Genomic DNA, 22419 nt, shown 5'->3' on the forward strand with positions numbered 1-22419 from the left:
GACACAATGATTAATTTTATTTTTTGATGACAGAAAATATCTTTTTATGTAGTTCGTTTTTCTTGTTTATTTGTCTAGTTTTTAACCGAGTTTTTTAAGGTAATTTAATGTTGAATATATATTAATATAACAACAAATATTATTCACAGTTCATATAATTTTAGACATTAAGAATAGAAATTGAAGATTTTATTACGTTGCAACCACATATTAAACTTTTAAAGTTAATGTTTCTTTTGTTTTTGATTTTTTGCGCAAAGCTACACGAGAACTATTTGTGCTAGCCGTCCCTAATTTAGCAATGTAAGACTAGAAAGAAACCACCCACCCACCGCCAACTCTTTTACTAACGAATAGTTTGGTCACAATCGCATACGTATGGCAACTTTTTTATGTACTTTGAAATCAAACCTAGAATTACACATATTCAAGCGCTTTTATATCAAAAGAACTTTGGACAACTAGAATGTTCTTGAATGATTTCATGGAATATTCAAGAACAACGATATACTATAAATACGAAAATCAGTGACGCATTGTATGTTTCAAATTCGTTCAGTATTTGATTATTCCACAGGCTTCAGATGGTTTTACTGTTTTGTTTGTTTGTGTTTTATTATAGTAAAGCCACATCGGGCTATCTGCTGAGTCCACCAAGGGGAATGGAACCGCTGATTTTAACGTTGTAAATCCGTAGACTTACCGCTGTACCAGCGGGGGACTTTATTGTCTTGAAATGTTTACATGTACTAAAGTATGTATATATCTGTATGTTGAATTTGAAAATGATATCAACTTTTCATAAAATTTTATGTGTATTTTTACCAGGGGCGTAGATTTTTTACACCCTATGGGGGGGGATGATTTTTGCAAACACTTATGTGAACTGTTCAATTTGCAAATTGGTAATCTCTGATTACGTGAACCTGAAAGCTGTAAACATGCAGTCACAGAGTAATTTCGTTGCCACGATACTTTGATGTATACTTAGGCCTACTGACTGATACTTACGAAGTTACGAACTATAACTTAGATCGAAAAGCTTATAAGCATGCCAATATTAAAGATGTACATTTCGGCTACTGGAAAAGCCTACATCTAGGCCTAATTATGTAATTCGGTTGGTAAGAATACGAGAATCACAAGAACAAACATACAATTTGTAGGCCTGTGATGCAATAAAACAATTCAACAGACCAAACTGTAGGGGTGGATGATTGTATGCACCATACCCCCACCTTAAATGAAAGGGGAGATGTATACCCTCCATCCCCCTTCCAGGATCTACGCCTCTGATTTTAACTTAAGTGAACCATTTTCATTGAAATCGGGTCACATTTTGTTATGCTTAAAATGTTGACAACTACTGGCTGTAGATTTCTGTAGACCAGTCGCGACGTAAGAGTCTTACCGATCATTCTGGAACCTACGAGAAATACACCCTAGTATATAAACAGTTGACAGGCTGCATGACGTGTCATTTCTGGATAGAATTTGTTTGTGCGTGTAATTTGGATTTTTTTTACTTTTTTTCTATATTATTTATTCGTCGATATGGTGACAACCCAGACGTATTCTGTTATACTTATGGTAAATTTGTTGTATAAAAAAGCAATGGCCACATAGAGTCAGCCTGATACCAAAATCGAAAATCACTGAAGGTGAAAGTTTAATTAAAATAATTGTTACCTCCACTTCACATCAGACTGAGTTTGATGAATTTGTTTGTCACCTTAAACAAATATGACGTTAATTTTAAGTACATATGTATGCAATTCCCAGCTCTTTCAGAAGCAAAACGTGGGATGGGTATGTATCAGTTTTTTTCCAATATACAATATTCATCCACTCTAAAGTAATTATTATTTCAGTTATTCTTAATATATTGAGTATCTAAATGCAAAGAAAAGCCAAAATTATGTTTTTATGATTAAATATAGATATAGCCTAAAGATTATTTGCAAGCTATACGGCATAGCCAGGTTTCATTCGCTCAGACCCCTTGACAGTTGCCCCCTTCCCCGGCAGCGGACCTGATTACTCTTTCGGTACACATGCGACATCAAAATGTGGATGTTTTAAATTTGCTTCTTAAAAGTGAACGTCACATGAAAACAATGGTTCATGTTTGATAAAACAACCTTGAAAATGGATTTTTAGAAGATCATATAAATTCGAACATATATTGAAGGGTAGACTAACACAACAACCGTGGAGTGTTTGGTTGTCTTCATTGAAGATTGGCAGACTGAAGGATAGAATATCAAGTTTCAGCACAGACATCAGATGGATACACGTCTGGCTCAATACATAAGATTAGCCTCTAACTACTGACAAGTTGAACTGAATATTCCGTGATGACAAGAAAACTCACTTGTGGAGAAAAATATATATGTAAAAACGCCCTTTAAACATGTGGTCAGCTATCGCTCAGTTACCTCTTTCTTTCTTTGTTAACCTGAAGATGACCTAAGAACGTCGAAACGTTGTTCGCTTCTTCACATAAAAAATTTTCTGAACCCAAACCAGCCGTTTTTACATATATATTTTTCTCTACAAGTGGGTTTTCTCGTCATTACTGAATATACGGTAATCTACGTTTTTGTTATTTAAGCTATGTTACATTTTCAAATATGAATGATAGTATGACTAATTCCTAACAGTTTAGTGTAGAACATGGGTGGGCAACTTATTTTGGGCCACAACTGTGTTTAATGAAAACAACTTTGGCCACACTATTAAAACATAAATAAATTGAAAGATGTTAATTTAATCAAGATAATTTGATTTCAACTAACCTTCAATGTGAAAATTAATGGGGGTTTTCATCAACATGTTTCGTGAAATGTGGCTTGATATTTATGCTCAATGAGCATCTTAGCTCTTCCTCTAAATTTATGTCAGTAAGCCGAGATCTGTATCTACACTTGAGAAAATCTATTGTATAAAATGTTGATTCACACACCCATGTTTATCCAAACATGGAAAATAATTTTAAAATTTCTATCTTCAAATTTGGAAAATTGTCATTTATCAAAATAATGAGCAACATCTCTCTGATAGAAATTTTTGTCTACCTTTCATGTGTTCTACACTTTGCAGGGTAAGCATCTCGTCTTCAAATCCACACTTATCCAAAGATAAAAAAAGATGAAATTTCCTTATTGAAATTTCTTGAGTTAAATTGAAATGGATCATGCAAAAATTCAAATTTCAATTTTAAATTCTTAAATTCAGAAAAACGTGTTTCAAACTTTTGAGATACATTTTTGATCCAGTTTGCATAGAGATCATCTTTATCATCAGAGAAATCACAGTCATTATTATATTTTAGAAAACTATCCAACTTTTCAAAATGTGTCAAATCATTCTTTTGTAATTGTTCTGCAAGGATGTTTAGCTTTAATTGAAATTCATGAATAGACTATGATTGCTTGCTTATTATTTTACCTTTTTCTTGAAGCTTCGTATTCAAATTATTCAAGTAAGCCACCATGTCGCACAAAAAGTACAAATCACACTACCATGACAAAGTTTCAAGTTCAGGGAAATTTTGAATCTTACCTTTTTCAACAAGATACTCTTTCATTTGAGAAAACTAGAAAGTAAATAATACCAAGACTTTTCCTCTATTTAACCATCTTACATTTGCAAAATCAGTAAGATCATCAAAAGTACAGTCACTGTTTTTGTTCAAAGACTCAACAAACTGTCGATGGATGAGAGAGCTTCCACTTCAAACATAATTCACAATTTTTACAACAGTGTCCATCAAATTTTTCAATTTATCACTTTTAGACATCTGAGCACAAAAACATTTTCCTGATACAAAATGTAATGGAAAGGTGGCAGCATGGACTTTACATTATTTTCAATTAAATGCTTCTTCAAAAGAGAAACAAATCCTAATTTCATCCCAGTCATGGCAGGAGCACCATCTGTTGTCACAGAGACCAGTTTTTGAAAATCCAGATTGAAATTTTTTCCAAATGTTTCATCTCATAATCCAGAAAGGACAAGCATTTCTTCCCTCAGTTGAAGATCTGAAGTTACACATCGAACGCAAAATATCAACTGTGCAGTGTCACTAACATCTGTTGACTCATCTAGTGCTAAAGAAAAATACAAACAGTCTTTTAGTTGTTCAAGCAACTGATTTTCTATGTCTTTGGCTAACTATAGCATTCTGCAGACAATTGTTTTCGATTTAATTGCAAATTATTTATCTTTTGAAGAATATCATCTGTTATTTTTTAATCATGATTCTCTGACAGAGTTTCAATGACAGCAATCAATATTTCTTTTACTAGTTCAGCATCAGAAAATGATTTCTTTTTTTGACCTAAAATCCAAGCTACTTTATAGCTAGCTAACGTAACTAGGTCTATCGATGATAAAAATCTTTTAGGCCTCCATTTTGTTCATAAAGTTGTGCTTTTGGACAGCTAATTTCATTCATATGATTTTTGCTATCATCTGGAAATTTCACATGAAATTTGTTGCGAAATTGTTAACGTGTTGCTTAAGGTTACATACTTTATTATACTTAAAAATTTTGTTACTTATTATTTGCTTCAATCAATGCAGTAAGTTTAACTTCCAACTTTCATTAAATTCTCGTTTCACCTTTTTCCGGCTCGTCATGGCCGGGTGGGTTAAGACGTTCGACTCGTAATCTGAGGGTCGCGGGTTCGAATCCCTATCGTACCAAACATGCTCGCCCTTTCAGCCATGGGGTGTTATAATGTCACAGTCAATCCCATTATTCGTTAGCAAAAGAGTAGCCTAAGAGATGGCGGTGGGTGTTGATGACTAGCTGCCTTCCCACTAGTCTTACACTGAAAAATTAGGGACGGCTAGCGCAGATAGCTCTCGTGTAGCTTTGCGCGAAATTCAAAAACAAACACGTTTTTCCAGTCGCGCGCCGTTCTCTTTTCAGCAGTTATGCCAGAATCAATCAAATTGCACGTATTTTCTGAGTGTTCACAATCACCTGGATTCTTTCGTTTTCGAAGTATCCACTTATCCATATTATGGGATTAAAAACAAAATATATTTAAACACTTGGAAGTTGCATAATCAAAATATGTTTGCACATGCATGCAAAACAACGCACACTCAATAACAAACATCTAAACCAGATTGATGTTAGAAAATGGGCGGAGTCTGTGGCAGTGATGAAGCGCGCGACATTAGCAATGACGTGAGGCAGTGCAGTTGCTGATTGCCAAATTTGCGATCAAAAATAAATTATGGAAAAAGTTGATTCCTAAACTCGAGCTGGCCACAATTGTGCTATCCACTGGCCACATGTGACCAGCGGCCATGGAGTTGCCCACCCATGGTGTAGAATATCCTGTTATGAAATAAAAATGTCATCAATATTATTCACGCCTGTTCTCCTGTCATTTTAAAAGTGAATTTCGAGAGAGAGACATCATGATTCACAGTATAAATAAAATAATAACGAGTTTATTTGTAGCTCAATCATTTACGTTTACTGCTTTCGTTAACGTTTTCTTTGCAAAACAATCCCTGAATCGGAAAGAATAAGTCGTATGAGATCTTTGTTTTTATTATATTGTGTGAATAAAATTGTTTTATGTAGTTGAATTTGACTTTCTTATTAGAGGACAACGAGGATAAGCTTATTTGGTATAGTTTGTTTTTAAATTTCGCGCAAAGCTACTCAAGGGCTATCTGCGCTAGCCATCCCTAATTTAACAGTGTAAGACTAAAGGGAAGGAAGCAAGCCATCATCACCCACCGTCAACTGTTGGGCTACTCTTTTACCAACAAATAGTGGGATTGACTGTCACATTATAACACCCCCACGGCTAAAAGGGCGAGCATGTTTGTTGCGACGGGGATTCAAACCCGCGACCCTCAGATTAGGAGTCGAATGCCTTAACCGTTATTATTTGGTATGCACAGAAAACAAATGTTTCCAACAACACTGGTATGATTTTGTTCTAGTAAAATGCGTTTATAGAAAAATATATGTGTGTTTTCCTATAGCAAACCCACATTGTGCTATCTGTGGAGCTCACCAAGGGGAATCGAAGCCCTGATTTTAGCGTTGTAAATCCGTAGACATATCGCTGTACTAGTGGGAGGCGAAATATAGGTATTAAATATATTATTGTATATATATATATATAATACATCATTGGAAATATTAATAACTTAAATCTATCACAAATAAGTGCAACAATAATTTCTGAAAAAGCGAAAGACCATTGAGGATTCATATTTTAGAAAGAATGTGTATTCCTATTTTACATAGAAAATTAAGTTTTTGAAAACACATTAGGAACTGTAAATCAAAAAATTAATTTGAACGTCATATATTACAATTTGCATAAACTTAAGAAAAAGAATTTGTATGGGGATTTGAAGTTGTTGCTTAGTTGTTGGTGATAGAAGATTTTTTTTCTTTTTTTTAGTAATCGTCGTATTTTATTGCACTATACGGTTGAGATGTTATACTACCAGGTGGCGAGCCGTAAGAATTTCTGTTCTGTAGAGCTGTACCAGCAACGGAACCACCAGTTATATCTGGAATCCGTGAAAAGTCCGCAATTGTTTCAGGATAGTTTTGAAACTGGTTTGGTGATGAAGGAGACTTGTAGGTTTCGACTCCTTGAGCTTTTTGTGGTGTTGGGGCTGGTCTAGGAGGAGCTTGAGGAGGCAGTCCATAAGATGGTGGACCTCCAGGAGGTGCATACTCGGCTGCTGGTTGTAGTTGAGGCTGTGAACCGGGAGCAGGGGCACCACCATAATCATAATCTGGATAGCCTTCTGCTTGGGAAATAGAACCTTCTGGTGATATAGGAGGTTTAGGAACTTGGCCTCCATATAAGAAATTTTCAGGGTAATAACGTTTGTAATATCGGAGAGTATTGTTTGGCCCTTTTTCTTCAAGGGTCTGAAAAAAGATAGGTAAATTTTTCAGTTAAATATTAATAACACTTAATTTGAGGAACGTCCTAACTATCAATTACATTTCACTATTCTTTTGGGTTACAACAGAAGTGTTCTGTTAAAATTATAACAACTTAAACATTTATGCCACCTTCTGTGGTCCTCTTTCGATAGATTAACTAACAGTATTTCAAAGAGAGATGAGGAACATAAGGTAAGTTATATTTATATACAAGCTATGCATAACTGAGATGTCTTAAGTAGTACCATGTTGAGAAGACATGATCATATGAATATAAAAACTTTACCTTATAGAGATAATCGTTAACCACATGGTATTTCTCAGATTGAGAGCATATGTCTTGATTTGACGGCACACAGTTTAAGTGCACTTGGTGAAACACGGTACCACCAGGGCACATCCATGAGTGTTTGGCCCCCCCAACACAATAGTGGAATATTCGGCAATTGACGCTGTCATCAGCATAGTAGCCATCACGCTTACTCGAACATGAAAATCTGGAATCACCCAACAACACTGACAGAGGGTCAGGAGTGGAAGGTTCTTTTTCTTGAAGCTCTTCTCTGTTCAAAGGCTGCTGATAAGGTTGTTGTACCTGAAAAAAAACAACAAACAAACTGATATTAAATCACGAGTCAGCTGAAACAATCCACCGATTCAGCAATCTCCCTGTTTTATTATATGGCTTTTGCATGTGATCTCACTTAAAGTAGATCGATTTTATAATAACAACAAATATGAGGTAATAATATTGTTGGTATGTTTTCTTAGTACAAATCTACATGACAGGCAGCTTCATTCTGTCCATTAAGAAGATTAAAATCCCAGAATGTAGCGTAAGTCCGTAAACTTATCACTGACCGACGGAGAAACACGTCCCCGCTAGTACAGCAGTAAGTCTATGGACTTGGAACGCTAAAATTAGGGGTTCGATTCCTCTCAATGGGCTCAGCAGATAACCCGATGTGGCTTTGCTATAAGAAAACACATACACCGCGGTACACAAATGTTTGTATTATGAATAGATTTGAAGAAAACCTATGCTGTACAAAATCTTAATACATTAATTTTGATAATCTTTTCTACCCACTTGTTTTGTAAGTAACATATTCTATATTGGACAGTTGTAGAAACCAATTTGTAAAACTACCTTTCATTATTTTAATATTTTTAAAACAAAGTAATGTGTCTATTTCCCCAAATAAACGTGATATATTCTTCAAAGAAGATTATTACTTAAGTTTTCATGTGTAACATTATGAAGCATAAGCTCGTCGTTTTACACAAGAACCTTTAAAAACTGTTTTCATCCTATTTTTGATTGATACAAGATTCCTGGTTTCTACAGATATCACCTTTTAGTCTTTTGGATTTGGCAAAGCCGAGAAACAAAAACATAGAGTATACCAATTTCTGAGAAAAAGTTAGTTTTGTTTTTTTTATTGATTTTGACTATTACGAGAAAACTTGTGTAAGAATTCTTAGGTAGAGAAATAACTGCAATGTGTGAATGTCTGCGTTGAATGTCAAACTGTGATTTTTGTTATTGTTGTTGGAAGGAGAATTAAACAGAAACTAAGAACATGAACATTATACAATAATACCATGTTCACGCAACTGATAACCTCCTAAACAATAGTAAAAATAAACAGATAAAACATACATTTGCTAGATTAACAGGTGGAGATCTCAGCTCGGCTGGTGCTTTGCCAGGTTGTGTAGCGCCGAACTTTTGAACAATTTGCCCTTGATATCCACTAGCCTTTGAGGAAGATTGTCCAACAAATTCTTGTGAAGAACTATCTATCTGGCGTCTAAACTATAAGGGAGCAGTAATAAATAAATATTTTGTTTGTTTGTTTGGGAATTTCGCACAAAGCTACTCGAGGGCTATCTGTGCTAGCCGTCCCTAATTTAGCAGTGTAAGACTAGAGGGAAGGCAGCTAGTCATCACCACCCACCGCCAACTCTTGGGCTACTCTTTTACCAACGAATAGTGGGATTGACCGTCACATTATACACCCCCACGGCTGGGAGGGCGAGCATGTTTAGCGCGACGCGGGCGCGAACCCGCGACCCTCGGATTACGAGTCGCACGCCTTACGCGCTAGGCCATGCCGGGCCAATAAATAAATAAAATAATAATTAGAAAAAAGCGATTAGTACAGAGTGTGATTTCTAACCATGAGTTGGTATATATATATATATAAAGAAAATCACAATAAAAAACATAATAACCGATTCCTGGAGAAAGACATTTCATCCGGTAAAGCTCGGGTTTCTTAAATAATGAATGATATACTTTCTTTTGAGTTAAGTTACTGCACCATTGAAAATGCATCTTCAAGTGATAAAAAATAAAACTGTTTCGAAAAATTATGTTGATTCATGAACGCTGTATTTATATAAAACACAACACAAAAATAATTATATTCCACTTCTTCTGTTTTCAAATCTATGTCTAATCTTTTCCATTATTAAAATTCGACTTCAATGAAAACGCACATGCGTACATAAATTACAACAAATTGTCATACCACATATATATACAATTCATTCCACGTATAAAAAGAGCCAATAAAATGAATTTTAATAGGTTACACGTTTGAGACACTTTGTTAGGTATTACTGATTTAAATAATGTGTTTTGATGTTGTTTAAACGTTTCACAGATGAAGATAGGGTAGAAAATTTTTTGTTGTAGAATATTCCGTAAAATTATTTCGTAAATCATTCTTAAATCTGTAAATAATTAATAACAGCGATTAAAATGTTCTTACCCTCTCTTCGGCAACTACAGAAGCTCCTGCAAAAGTAAAAATGCTGCGATGTATTTGCCTTAAATTTACAAAAACAACAACAACAAAAAGTTTATTAATCGTATAGAAAATGGAACGTCATAGTTTAACTAAACTTACATAACCACGTTATTATTTAAAAAGTCACACAAACCGATTAATAAAAAATTAGAAGTATAAAGCACTAGTTGAACTAATCTTATATAACTACGTTATGAAGTCTTTAAGAAGTCAAATAAACTAATTAATAAAAAATGGAAGTCTATACATAAACTAAACTAACAAAAAATACTATTGTTTAAGAAGCTTATTTTAAAGTTACACGTTAACAACCGTAACAGTGGGTTAAGTTGTTCTCACTTACAATGTAGTTTGTCAGCAAAATGTGAAACTTGAAGATATTTTGTTGTTCGAAACAACTGTTTAAAACATACCTCATTACAATTTAATCAAAAGCTGATAAATGTTTGATTAATTTTATTTATCAATGCTAATAACTTGTTTGGAACAATAGTTTTAAAAATGAAAGAAAAACATAAAGATTACAACAATGTGTTCAAGCAGTTAATAGTAGTATCACTCCACAAGTAAGCACACCGATACTCTTAGCTGTTACGTAAGAAATCCTACATAAGACATAGTAGCTGACACATACAATAATTCTCATAATATCAAATATGTGAAGAATATAATGCAGTCAAAACAAAAGTAAAATGGACTTCTAAAAAGTCTATGAAATTGAAATAACAATTAAAGGCTGCCTACATCTCATAGAAAACTGATGAAAATTTATCATTGACTTTAGAAACAACTAATATTACAGTCTAAAGCTGACAAACCTCACTGCATACTAGAAGTCATATTCTTCTTAAAAAATAACCCTGTAACAATCAATTCAAGTAACGAACAGATTAGGATGAAAAATTGTACAAGAATTGAAGATATACCATAGCAATACTCATCAAAATGATAAAAAAACCTAAGTTTGCTCTTGTTCACATTAATTGAAACAAGACGGAAAATTACGATTTTTTCAATTTTTTGTGTTTTATTTTTGAGAATCCAAAAATTACTCACAAATTAATACAAAATATGACCGCCTTTATTTTTCAGAAGATCATTAATTCGCATTGGCATCGAGTCCACGAGTTGACTGCAATCTTTACTAATTTTTTGGATCGCACTTAGGTTTCTTTATCATTTTGATGAGTATTGCTATAGTATATCTTCAATTCTTGTATAATTTTTCATCCTAATTATGGCCTCAATTAGCTTATCTTTCGTAGTACAGTCTTTTTCTCAAAGTCTTTCTTTACAAATCGCCCAAAGATTTTCAATAGAATTTAAGTTCTGAGAGTTTCCAGGCCAGTCCAGCACTTTTATTCGCGTTGTAGTTATAAAATTCTTCACAAGTTTCGATGTGTGGCACGAAGCCAGATCCATCTTGAAATCCCTTTTTTAATTCTGGAACGACTCTTCTCTGCAAAATTTTGATGTACTGTGTTCCTCGCATCATACCTTCTACGATATTTAAGCCTCTGACGCCATAGCAGCCAAAAAAGCCCCAAAACATCTTATTCAAGGGATGTTTTACGAACTGATTGATGTGAAATTCTCGAAGTTTATCACCTAGAGATCTGCAAACATGCAGACTTCTTTGACCCTCTACGAAGAAATGAGTCTCGTCACTGAATAACACCTTCCTCCATTGTTCTTGCGTCCAGTTCTTGTATTTCAGACCCCATTGATACCGTTTTTTCTTCATTGAATTGGTAAAAAAGTTGTTTTTTGACTGGTCTCCTTGCCCTTCTAACGCAATTTCGAATGACGTAATATTCCTCAAAATTTCGTCATATATTCCAAAAATAGATCGACTGTACTGCAAAACACAGCTAATGTCGCCGTCTGTGTGAAAAAAGTTACCATTAAAGGAAAACAGCGGGTCCAGCGAGCCTACAAAGGCCGCCCTGCTGAAAATATTGTAAAATGACCATTTGTTTCAATTAATTTGCACAAGGGTGTACATAGTGATTTGAAAAAGCTTATTCTATCACTTCTTATCTCAGCACCTTATCAGTAACAAGAAAGCTACTCTCAGAACTCTGGCTACTTCAATAAAATAAAATAAACAAGAGCAAAACACAATGTATATTTCAATAGCAATACCTTCTCATCAAGACTGTTTAGTAAACGTGCCTTCTTTAGTGTAAAGGCCATCAAAACAATACATAGTATCGCAACTGTAACATTCAGAAAATCAGACGATTGCACTAATAAGCTATTTAGCAAAATGAACATAAATATCTAAAAAACTGGAAAATGTCACACTCGGAAAGTATAACAGCAGAGAGTGAACCAAGATAAACAATGAATATATAAAGAAGAAACAAAATGTCGAACCACATATTCATCACAACAACTTAGATGACTTTTTAGGGTGTCAACGAATCCGCAACGACACAATACATATACCGCAGTAGTTTTTAAGAATTATAATATATTTATATTTAATTGCTAAACATAAATTCCCACCTCAAAATTTTCTCAGTGGAGAAATGCAATTTCCTGTTTTCATTATAATTGCATCAACTAGTACTTCTCTAAAACAAAGAAAACAACTAAAATAAGTATTCTATTCAGATAAAAAACTTCACATAAGACACTGTCTTTCTAACACGGTGGTTCCCAACCAGTGGTGCTCGCACCCCTTGGGGGTGCGAGATAGCGTTCCAGGGGGTGCGAGATAACATTTCAGTTTTTTTTTGTTTATATTAAGGGTACTGTTCTATATATTCAAAAATTACGTTCGATTTTTATTTTTTATTTTTCTTATTACAGACGAAGATTTTTTACTTTGTTATGATAAACTATCGTTTCTACCGTCATCGGCGCAGACCGAAATTTTAATGTACAACTGTAAACAAACAATACACGAAACGTAAACGTGACCTAAATACTCGGAACAACTAATTAGGTTAAGTTTACGTTTCGTGTATTTTGCACGAACACAGAATCAACAATGTGTGCTACCATAGCATCACGCATGGGTTTATATACTTTGCGAAACTTTCTAAAAAATTCTCGAATATACGTTACATGACGTCATCGATTAATTCTGGATAGTTCTGGAAATTTCTCGAGTCATGAACACGTGAATACATAACATAAATAAATAATAGACACTTTAAGACGGCGTTCACGAACTTAACCTAATTAGTTGTTCCGAGTATTTAGGTCACGTTTAAGTTTCGTGTAAAAAAAATTCATTATGTCAAAGAAAAGGAAATGGAATGATGATTATGTGAAGTTTCATTTCACTTCCATCGGAACAACTGAGAATCTGCAAAAACCCCAGTGCATGCTTTGTGATGCTGTCCTTTCTAACGCAAATTTGAAGCTATCTAAACTGCAGGAACACTTCAACGACCGCATGGTGGAACAGCTGTTGCAGGCCATGGTGTTGAATTGTTGAAAGGTAGAAGGGCCCGCTTTGATTCTCGAGCAACCCTTCCAAAATTAGGTTTTATATCTGCTGACAAACCACTGCTGATGGTTTCATACCACGTGACGTATAAAGTAGCCAAATCAAAGAAGCCCCATACAATTGCAGAAGAGGTGATAAAACCGTGTGCATTAGAAATGGCAACAATTGTTCTGGGAAAAGAAGCCTCAAACAAGCTTAAATTAGTGCCGTTATCAAATAATGTTATTCAAAACCGAATTGGTGATTTGAGTTCGGACATTTTGGACCAAGTTATCGCAGATATCAGGGCTAGTCCCTTGAAAATTTCTCTCCAATTGGACAAAACAACTGATGTTGCAAATTGCAGTAAACTCATTGCAATAGTGAGGTATGTCCATGATGGTGCCATATTGGAAGATTTCCTGTTCTATGAAAATCTGAAAACAACCACAAAAGGGAAAGATGTCTTCCAGTGTGTGAAGGACTTTCTTTGCGAAATATGATTTAAATATCCAAATCATTTGTTTTGTGTGTACCGACAGTGGCCCTGCTATGCTAGGAAATAAATCAGAATTTTTTACACTGATGAACCAAGAGATTCTGCACTTGCAATATGCTCGCTATTTTCTTCATCGACATGCTTTGGCATCAAAAACATTGCCTCCAAAGTTGAAAAAAGTCCTTGACACTTCTGTGAAGACCACCAACTGGATTAGGGGTCGCTCTTTAAACCACTGTCTCTTCAAGTTGTTTTGTGAAGATTTTGAAAGTGAGCATTCAGTTTTGCTTTTCCACACAGAAGTCCACTGGCTGTCATGTGGGAGAGCTTTAATGAGCTTCTTTGAACTGCGAGAAAAAGTCAAAACTTTTCTGAAGGAGCATAACTATGATCTACCCAGGGGGAAATAGAATCACAAGAATTCAACCAAATTCTAGTGTATTTGAGTGATATATTCACTCGTATGAATGACCTGAGTGTATCTCTTCAAGGGAAAAACATAAACATATTGAAATGCAGCGAAAAGTTAAATCCTTTCAAAGAAAAATTACATCTTTGGTGTCGACGAGTTAAAAGAAGGAATCTTTCAAATTTTCCATCACTCGAAGAAATGGTAGGTGAGGATGAGTCCCTAAATCCATGTGTGTGTGAAGAAATTGTGTAGCATTTGGAACTACTCTCAAAGTCAATTTATGGATATTTTGGAGAACTCAAAACTTCTGAAGAATAGATTATGAATCCATACTCCTTCAATTTGGATATGTCGGATGATGAAGAACTGAAGGAAGATCTTATTGAACTGCGTACAAATCAAGTTCTTGAAATGCAGTTTGAAAGCAAAACTTTGGGACAATACTAGTGTTCAGCAATGGACATGTTTCCAAGACTGTAAAAAAGCACTAAATGTGCTCATCCCATTCATGACGACATACTTATGCGAGTTTGAATTTAGTGCCCTTTTGTCAATCAAGACAAAATCTAGAAATCGCTTGGGTGCACAGATAGACTTGCGGATTGTTATCAGCAACAAAGTGCTACACTTTGAAAAACTTGTAAGAAATAAACAGGCACAAAAGAGTCATTAAATTTAAATTGGCTTATGAACATTTGAATATTTCAAATTCAAAGAAATTTCATTTCATGCATGGATGAAAAATTATTTTTTTGTAGGCCACGTAGGGTTTATGCAATTTTTAGTTTGTTGTAATATTTTTTCTTTTCCAAATGTTTCGTTTTTGTTTATAGATCATTAAAAGCTAATTATAAAAATTTGTTTTGGCCACCTTCACCTTTATTCTTAAATAAATAATTACTGTGAGAGGTGCGAGAACATATTAAAATATTTTAGGGGTGCATGGCATAAAACAGGTTGGAAACCACTGCTCTAACACTTCAGCAGTTTATTTCATCATAAAAAAAAGATTATTTGTTTTTTTAATTTTGCGCAAATCTACACGAGGGCAATCTGCGCTAGTTGTCCATAATTTAGTAGTGTAAGTCATCACCATCCACTGCCAACTCTTGGGCAACTCTTTTACCAAAGAATAGTGGGACTGACCGTCACATTATAACGCTCTCACAGCTGAAAGGGTGAGCATGTTTGGTGCGACTGAGATTCGAACCCGCTACCCTCAAATTACGAGTCAAGCGTCTTAACCCATCTGGCCATGCCGGGCCCTATGTATAGAAAAACACAAAAAAACACCATAATGTTCTCATAAGCCTGTACACAACAACACGAAAAGAAAAGAAAAAGCAATTGAATATCCACCTTAAAAACAAACAAACCTCATCATATTAGTAAAACATGCCCTAAAAATGTAGTTGCTATCCTGAAATGCAACCAACTATAAGTTATTAAATGACATTTTAGAATTCGAAAATACTGAAAATAATTCTCAATATTCATTTGAGTAACAATTATAGCAACCGAAAAAAAGATAGGTTAGATATACACGCTATTTAAATATAACAAATAATTTGTCACTAACAACATATATAACTTGTTTGTGTAGTTAAGCACAAATCTACACAAAGAGTTATCTGTGCTCTTCCCTTGTGTATCGTAACCTGGTTTTACAGAGTTGTAAGTCCACAAACGTGGCGCTGTGCCAATGGGTTGTGTTGTGGGGGTAACTCACTAAATTCGTATATAATAGAATGTCACATGAAATGTACTTTATGACTTTGTTACTACATTATTTCAATTGTATACACACTTATTAGTAAATTATGAATACATACGTGATGTAGGAAGAGAACGAAATAAAAAACATGGCATTTCAATTTTCTCTCTAATGTCTTCACGTGCATGTAATAATTTGGTACGTATATGTAAGTGAAGTTCTCAACGATAAAAAAACAAAAAAAAATCACGTTTTAAAAATTTGTACTCCTTCAATTACAAAAAATATCTTATAAACAATAGAGGTGAAAAACAGTTCCTTATACTCATAATTTCCACTTGAGAAGTGATCTTCCGATTAGGAATTCCTTTGAAATAAATCACATCCAATAGCTTGCAACAAGCACACCATTAACTGCAAATTCTTAAAAGTTACTAAATTTTTACATTGTATTATATGATAAAAAGAAAAAAAGCATTATTACGTTCCACCTACAAGTTCTACAGCTATATCTTGTAAAAGTTCCACATAATTAAACATGAATCTAACTTCGCCAATAACGCCAAACAACCACTCACTTGTTCATTTCTCTCGTTGCATCGTATCTTTATGATTTGGTTGAAAACACTTAATTTTACACCGCTAAGCTGTCTAACTGGCTGAATTAATAATAAATAATGGAACTCTTGCTTGAATGATACTGGAAAAACGTTTTTATTACGCGATGTGCAACCCCCAACTTCACGAAATGTTTATCCTGTGTGAAGGTAAATATGCATTAGAAGCCACGATTTTCCCGTTTCACCTCCATTACCTGTCAAAGAGAGCTTTATATCATTGGCCATAGCAACCAATACCTTGAGGAGCGGTATAATGTGAGGGTCAATCCCATTATTCGTTGATAAAAGAGTAGCTCAAGAGTTGGCGGTAGGTGGTGACGACTAGATGCCATCTTACACTGCTAAACTAGGGACGGCTAGCGCAGATAGCCCTCGTGTAGCTATGCGTGAAATTTAAAAAAACAAATATACCACCTCTGTATATTATTAAAGACAGGTGTATAAATTAATGTGATCTCCTTTGCTTTTCTACAGCTATATTAGGCTAATATAATAATTATATTGTATTAGTCTACTTCCACAGGTCCAAAACATAACCTTTTATTATAATGCCATTATTTTAAGAAGTACAAAACATATATGAAGAGTTGAATTAAAATGGTGATCTTCTTTACCCGTTCTGTGAACTACTGTATATGCATCTCACCATGCGCCCAGTTATGCTCTATAAATAAATCCCTAATCATCTGTCACAGATTTAGCTTTGTAATTTATCAGTCATTTAAACCTAAAACTATCAGCACTCACATCATTTGAATGTTGCTTCTTCAGCTAATAAGATACACACCTGTTAAGTAATCCCACTTTCAAGGACTTTTCTTGTAGAAAAATGAGTTGATTTGTGATTTATACACTTAGTGGCCACTTTATTAGGTACTTCTATCTAGTAATGGATAGGACCCCCTTTACTGAATTATTCGCGGCATGGATTCAACAAGATGCTGGAAACATTCATTAGAGAATTTGGTCCATGTTGACTCAATAATTTCACGCAGTTCTTGTAAGTTTGTAGGCCACACATTCATGCTTCGAACCTCCCGTTTCACCCCATCCCAAAGGTGCTATATTGGATTGAAATTCGGGGACTGTGCAGACCACTGGAGTACACAGAAGTCATCACCATATTCGTGGGACCAGCTTGAGATGATGTGTACTTTCTGGAATGGCGCGTTATCCTGTTGTAGTAGCCATTGGAAAACAGGTAGACTGTAGCTATAAAGGGATGCACACCGTCAGCAACAATTCTCAGGTACGCTGTAATATTCAACAGATGTTCAATTGCTATTAAAGGGTCTAATGTGTGACAAGAAAGCATTACCCACACCATTATACCACCACCAGCAACCTGTACCATTGACACAAGACAGGAAGGATCAATGAATTCATGTTGTTTATGCCAAATTCCAGCTAATCTTCAATCTTCGTGTTTTCGTGCTTACCGTAGCATCATTTTCCTGTTCTTAGCCGACAAGAGTGGAACCCAACGTGATCTTCTGCTGCTGTAGCCCATCCGGTTCAAGGTTCGACGCGTTGTGCATTATAGATGCCCTTCTGCACACTACTGTCAGCTTGAACGAGTACAGCCATTCTCCTCTGACCACTCTCTTTAACAAGATGTTTTCACTCACAGAAATACCGCTCACTGAATGTTTATTTTCGCACCATTGTCTTTAAGCTCTAGAGACTGTAATGCGTGAAAATCCCAGGAGGTCAGCAGTTTCTGAGATGCTAGAACCACCACGTTTGCCACCAATAATCATATCACGGTCAAAATAACATAGATCACACATCTTTCCCGTTCCAATGTTTGGTCGAACAACTGAACCTCTTGACCATGTCTGTATGCTTTATATATTGAGTTACAGCCATATGATTCGCTGCTTGTTTATTTCCATTAAAGAGAAGATGTACCTAATAAAGTGGCTACTGAGTGTACATTTGAAGTACACCCTACCTAATCATCTGCACATGGTGAATATTAACTATTTCAGAAGAAGCATTAGGCACTATATATTTTCCTCCGAAGCTAAACTGAAGCAGCCCTGCCCCCACTGGCACAGCGCTATGTTTGCGGACTTACATAACCTTTTTGGGCATATAATAATTTCATTTGAGGATAGGGTTGTAGTGATTGATTTGGTTTTTCTGAATTTCGCACAAAGCTACACGAGGGCTATCTGTGCTAGACGTCCCTAATTTAGCAGTGTAATACAAAAAGGAAGTTAGCTAATTATCACCACCCACCGCCATCTTTTGGGCTACTCTTTTACCAACGAATAGTGGGATTGACCGTAACATTATAACGCTCCCACGGCTGAAAGAGCGAGCATGTTTGATGCGACAGGGATTCGAACCCGCGACCCTCAGATTACGAGTCGAACGCCTTTACCCACCTGGCCGTGTACGGACCATTTAAATATAGGATCTCTGGAATAGTACAAAACAATTCTAATCGCAAACACCAAATTATAATTCCACTCGTTTTAGGCTTAAAAGTAGTTTAACCGTTATTGAGTACAGCTTATATTCGATAAAGAAATTAATCAACGCTGTAAGTTTTGTACATTTTTCACTTTGCTTTGGCCCGGCATGGCCTAGCGCGTTAAGGCGTGCACTTCGTAATCTGAGTGTCGCGGGTTCGCGCCCGAGTCGCGCCAAACATGCTCGCTCTCCCAGCCGTGGGGGCGTTATAATGTGACGGTTAATCCCACTATTCGTTGGTAAAAGAGTAGCCCAAGAGTTGGCGGTGGGTGGTGATGACTAGCTGCCTTCCCTCTAGTCTTACACTGCTAAATTAGGGACGGCTAGCACAGATAGCCCTCGAGTAGCTTTGTGCGAAATTCCAAAAAACAAACAAACATTTTACTTTAGTTCGTGCTAAACTTTGCCGTATATATTATTAAAAAAAATGGTATTTTATGACATAAAGTTAGACCTTTTAAATTTTAAAACCTACGAAAAGCTTTTAAAATGTTTGTTTATATCTATTGAACTGATGTGCGCACACATATTGAAGAGTAAGATGTAAGCATATTTTTAGAACAGATAAAACTGAAGATTATTATAATAGATTAAATGTATATATATTACTCAGTAATAGTCATAAATTGTAGAATATCAAAGGAGAAACGATTTTTCTATAACTGGTTTTTGTTTACAGATTTGACAATGATTAGTTATTAACTCAAGTTCATCTTGCAACACCTAATATAATTTTATTGTGACCCGATTTCTTTGTTTATGTACAAACAACGAATTTATAGTACTCAACTAACTGGCTAATTTCTATGGGGTTTTGGTTTGAATTTCGAGCAAAGCTGCCAACAAGACTATTTGTTCTAGCTGTTCTTAATTTAACAGTGAGAGACTAAATGGAAAGTAGCTAATCACCACCATCCACAGCCAACGTTTGGGCTATTCTTTTACCAACGAATAGTGGGATTAATCGTTACATTAAATTGCCGTCACGGGTGAAGGGGCGAGCATTTTTGGTGGGACGGAGATTCGAACCCGCGTCCCTCAGAGTCAAACACTCTTACCACCTGGCCATGTCTATGGGTTTTTTATATTCTCAAGACGACTGGCATGGGTATTAACACTTTAATTAAAATAAAGTACAGAACAACGTTTAGACCTTCTTAGGTGATCTTCAGGTTAATAAAAAGAGTTTTCAAGTGACCGTTGCCGGGCACATGTCTTAAGGATGAGAGTGTAAACGGGCACGGGATTTGTAGGGGCGTTGTAGTTAGATGTTACATTATTAATCTGTATAACTAAAAAGGTGTTCCTTTATATTTGTTTACTTTTGGTTTTAGTTGTTGTATAAGTAGGACTTCTTTAATTTTGTGTTTGTTTATATTTGTTTCCCTACTTAGTATGTGAGTGTTTTCTATGGTTATGTTGCGTTTATTTGATATACAGTGTTCAAAAACATCTGAAGGTGTTTTTTTTTTTTTGTTGTTCTTTGAACCTGGTTCCCATTTTTCTGCTTGTTTCTCCAATATATATGGAAGTTGTGACAGTTGTTACATTGTATTGTATATATAATATTGGTATTGTGTTTGTCAGTGTTGTTTTTACATAGCATGGGCTTTAGTTTTGTACCCGGTTTTTGAATAACTTTTGTGTTTACTGGAATGCTGTGTTTTGTTATAAGTTTTTTCCAACTATTGGTAAATTTGTCGCTGATGTCGGGAATATATGGTATGCAGCAGTGTAAGGTTTTATAGGTTGTTGTTTCTTGGAATTTATTGTTTGGTTGTTGTTGATTGAGGTGTGTGCATATAATTTTTTCAAAGTTTTTGGAGGAAATTTGTTGACGTTGATGAAGTGTTGTTTTATTTTGTTGATTTCATCATTAATTTTATCAGGTGAACATAGTTTTGTGGTTGTGTTTATTTGGTTTTTTAATATGCTGAGTTTTTGTTTTGTTTCGTGTGCTGAGTTCAAGAGAACGTATAGTCCAGTATAGGTGACTTTTATGTGGATTTCTTTTATAAATTGTGTATCGGTTCTTGTGATCTTGAGGTTTAGAAATGGTCTTTGATTAGTTTTTATTGTTCATAGGTGAACTTAATGTTGGGGTGTATGTTAACGTGGCTGAAAAAAACGAAGTGCGTGCTCTGTAGATCTGAATCTAACAATTGTATCGTCAACATATCTGTACCAGTATAGAGGAGGATGTTGGGCTGAATTGATCGCTTGAGATACAATCTGTGGCGTAAAAAGGTTGCCTAGAACTGGTGATTTCGGATTGCCCATACTTAGTTTATTTATTTGTAGGTAGTTTTGATTATTGAACACACCAATCTTTATATCAATACATTTTTACTTCAAGTGGCTTTCTCGTCATCACGACATAATCCATTGTGGGATTTTTATTTTACCATATAGAGTACGTCCAATTAAAGAGTGTGGTTAGGCCTTTACAGCACACAATATATTTTCAATTTTATCTCTGCTAAAAAACAAATGAAATCTCAATTACTCAATTACTTACAATTACTCAAGCACGTAAAGAGGATTGGTCGAACCCTTATTTTTGTGATGTAAACAATTATGCTGACTTGGTTATACAGCAGCTATTTATGGTATTTAATGTTGTTCTTTATTTACATTCGTTTGATGCATCATTAGAATTTTTGGCTTGAAATAGTTGCGAATTCTCAAACTCCCTTAGCATTAAAATGCTTTGCATTTTGATTATTCTTCACAATATGTGTTGGCTTTTGACCTCACAAATTAGAGCCGCCCCTTACAAACACTCTGGGCACAGTTCTAGAAATAACTCACTGAATCAGTTGTCAATCAATAATCTACTTAATCCACATTCGTCTAAGTTGCGTTTTCATTTCCCAAGTTTTCAAAGAAAACTCCACATGTTAAGTCACGCGATTATCATTTAATATAATCACGCCCTTCTACAAAACAGTAATATAAAAAAGAAATAAAATGTGTAGTATTGAAATAGTATAAACTTAAAGAAAACCCAAAGAAAACCTAACCTTCAACAATATCAAACAGTATAAGTACAAAATTAATCTATTTATGTATATATAAACTTACCGATCATTGTAACGATCCACGCTGACAACTTCATGCTTGCCTCTTATCTGGAAGTAAATAGACTTGAAGTCATTTGACATATAGATTATCACGAAATCCTTTCATAAGTTTGGCCAAAGCCGTAAACTAAAGAAACTTTTGAATTCACCCAAAACCTACGGAACGGTTTAGCGCAGTTAAAATACTCGGTCATATTTGGAGCAGTTTGGTACCGATGCTGGTGAAACATTCTTAAAGGAAAAATCTTCTTTTCTCTTCGTTTCAGTTATTGATATGCTTAATAAGGAATTATCGTACTAGTACATTATAAAGTTTACAGAAAAAAATTATTAAGAAGATGAACAAAAATTTTCCGAGTAGGTTTTAAGTTTAAAATACCAAAAGATTTATGTTTGATCCATC

General features: G+C 35.0%; 1 protein-coding gene across 1 annotated transcript; it reads right to left on the bottom strand.

Moving 5' to 3' along the window:
• Positions 1-6009: 6009 nt before the first annotated feature.
• Positions 6010-22097, bottom strand: LOC143245470 (uncharacterized). Its single transcript, XM_076491830.1, has 5 exons — positions 22018-22097; positions 9727-9799; positions 8610-8765; positions 7233-7541; positions 6010-6928 (listed from the first exon to the last, which is right to left on the bottom strand). Exons 1-5 carry the CDS (start codon positions 22095-22097, stop codon positions 6443-6445), a joined length of 1104 nt encoding a protein of 367 aa, XP_076347945.1. The 3' UTR covers positions 6010-6442.
• Between the last annotated feature and the right edge of the window lie 322 nt (positions 22098-22419).

The sequence above is a fragment of the Tachypleus tridentatus genome, chromosome 2, assembly GCF_004210375.1.
Source record: "Tachypleus tridentatus isolate NWPU-2018 chromosome 2, ASM421037v1, whole genome shotgun sequence".
NCBI classification, from domain to species: domain Eukaryota; kingdom Metazoa; phylum Arthropoda; class Merostomata; order Xiphosura; family Limulidae; genus Tachypleus; species Tachypleus tridentatus.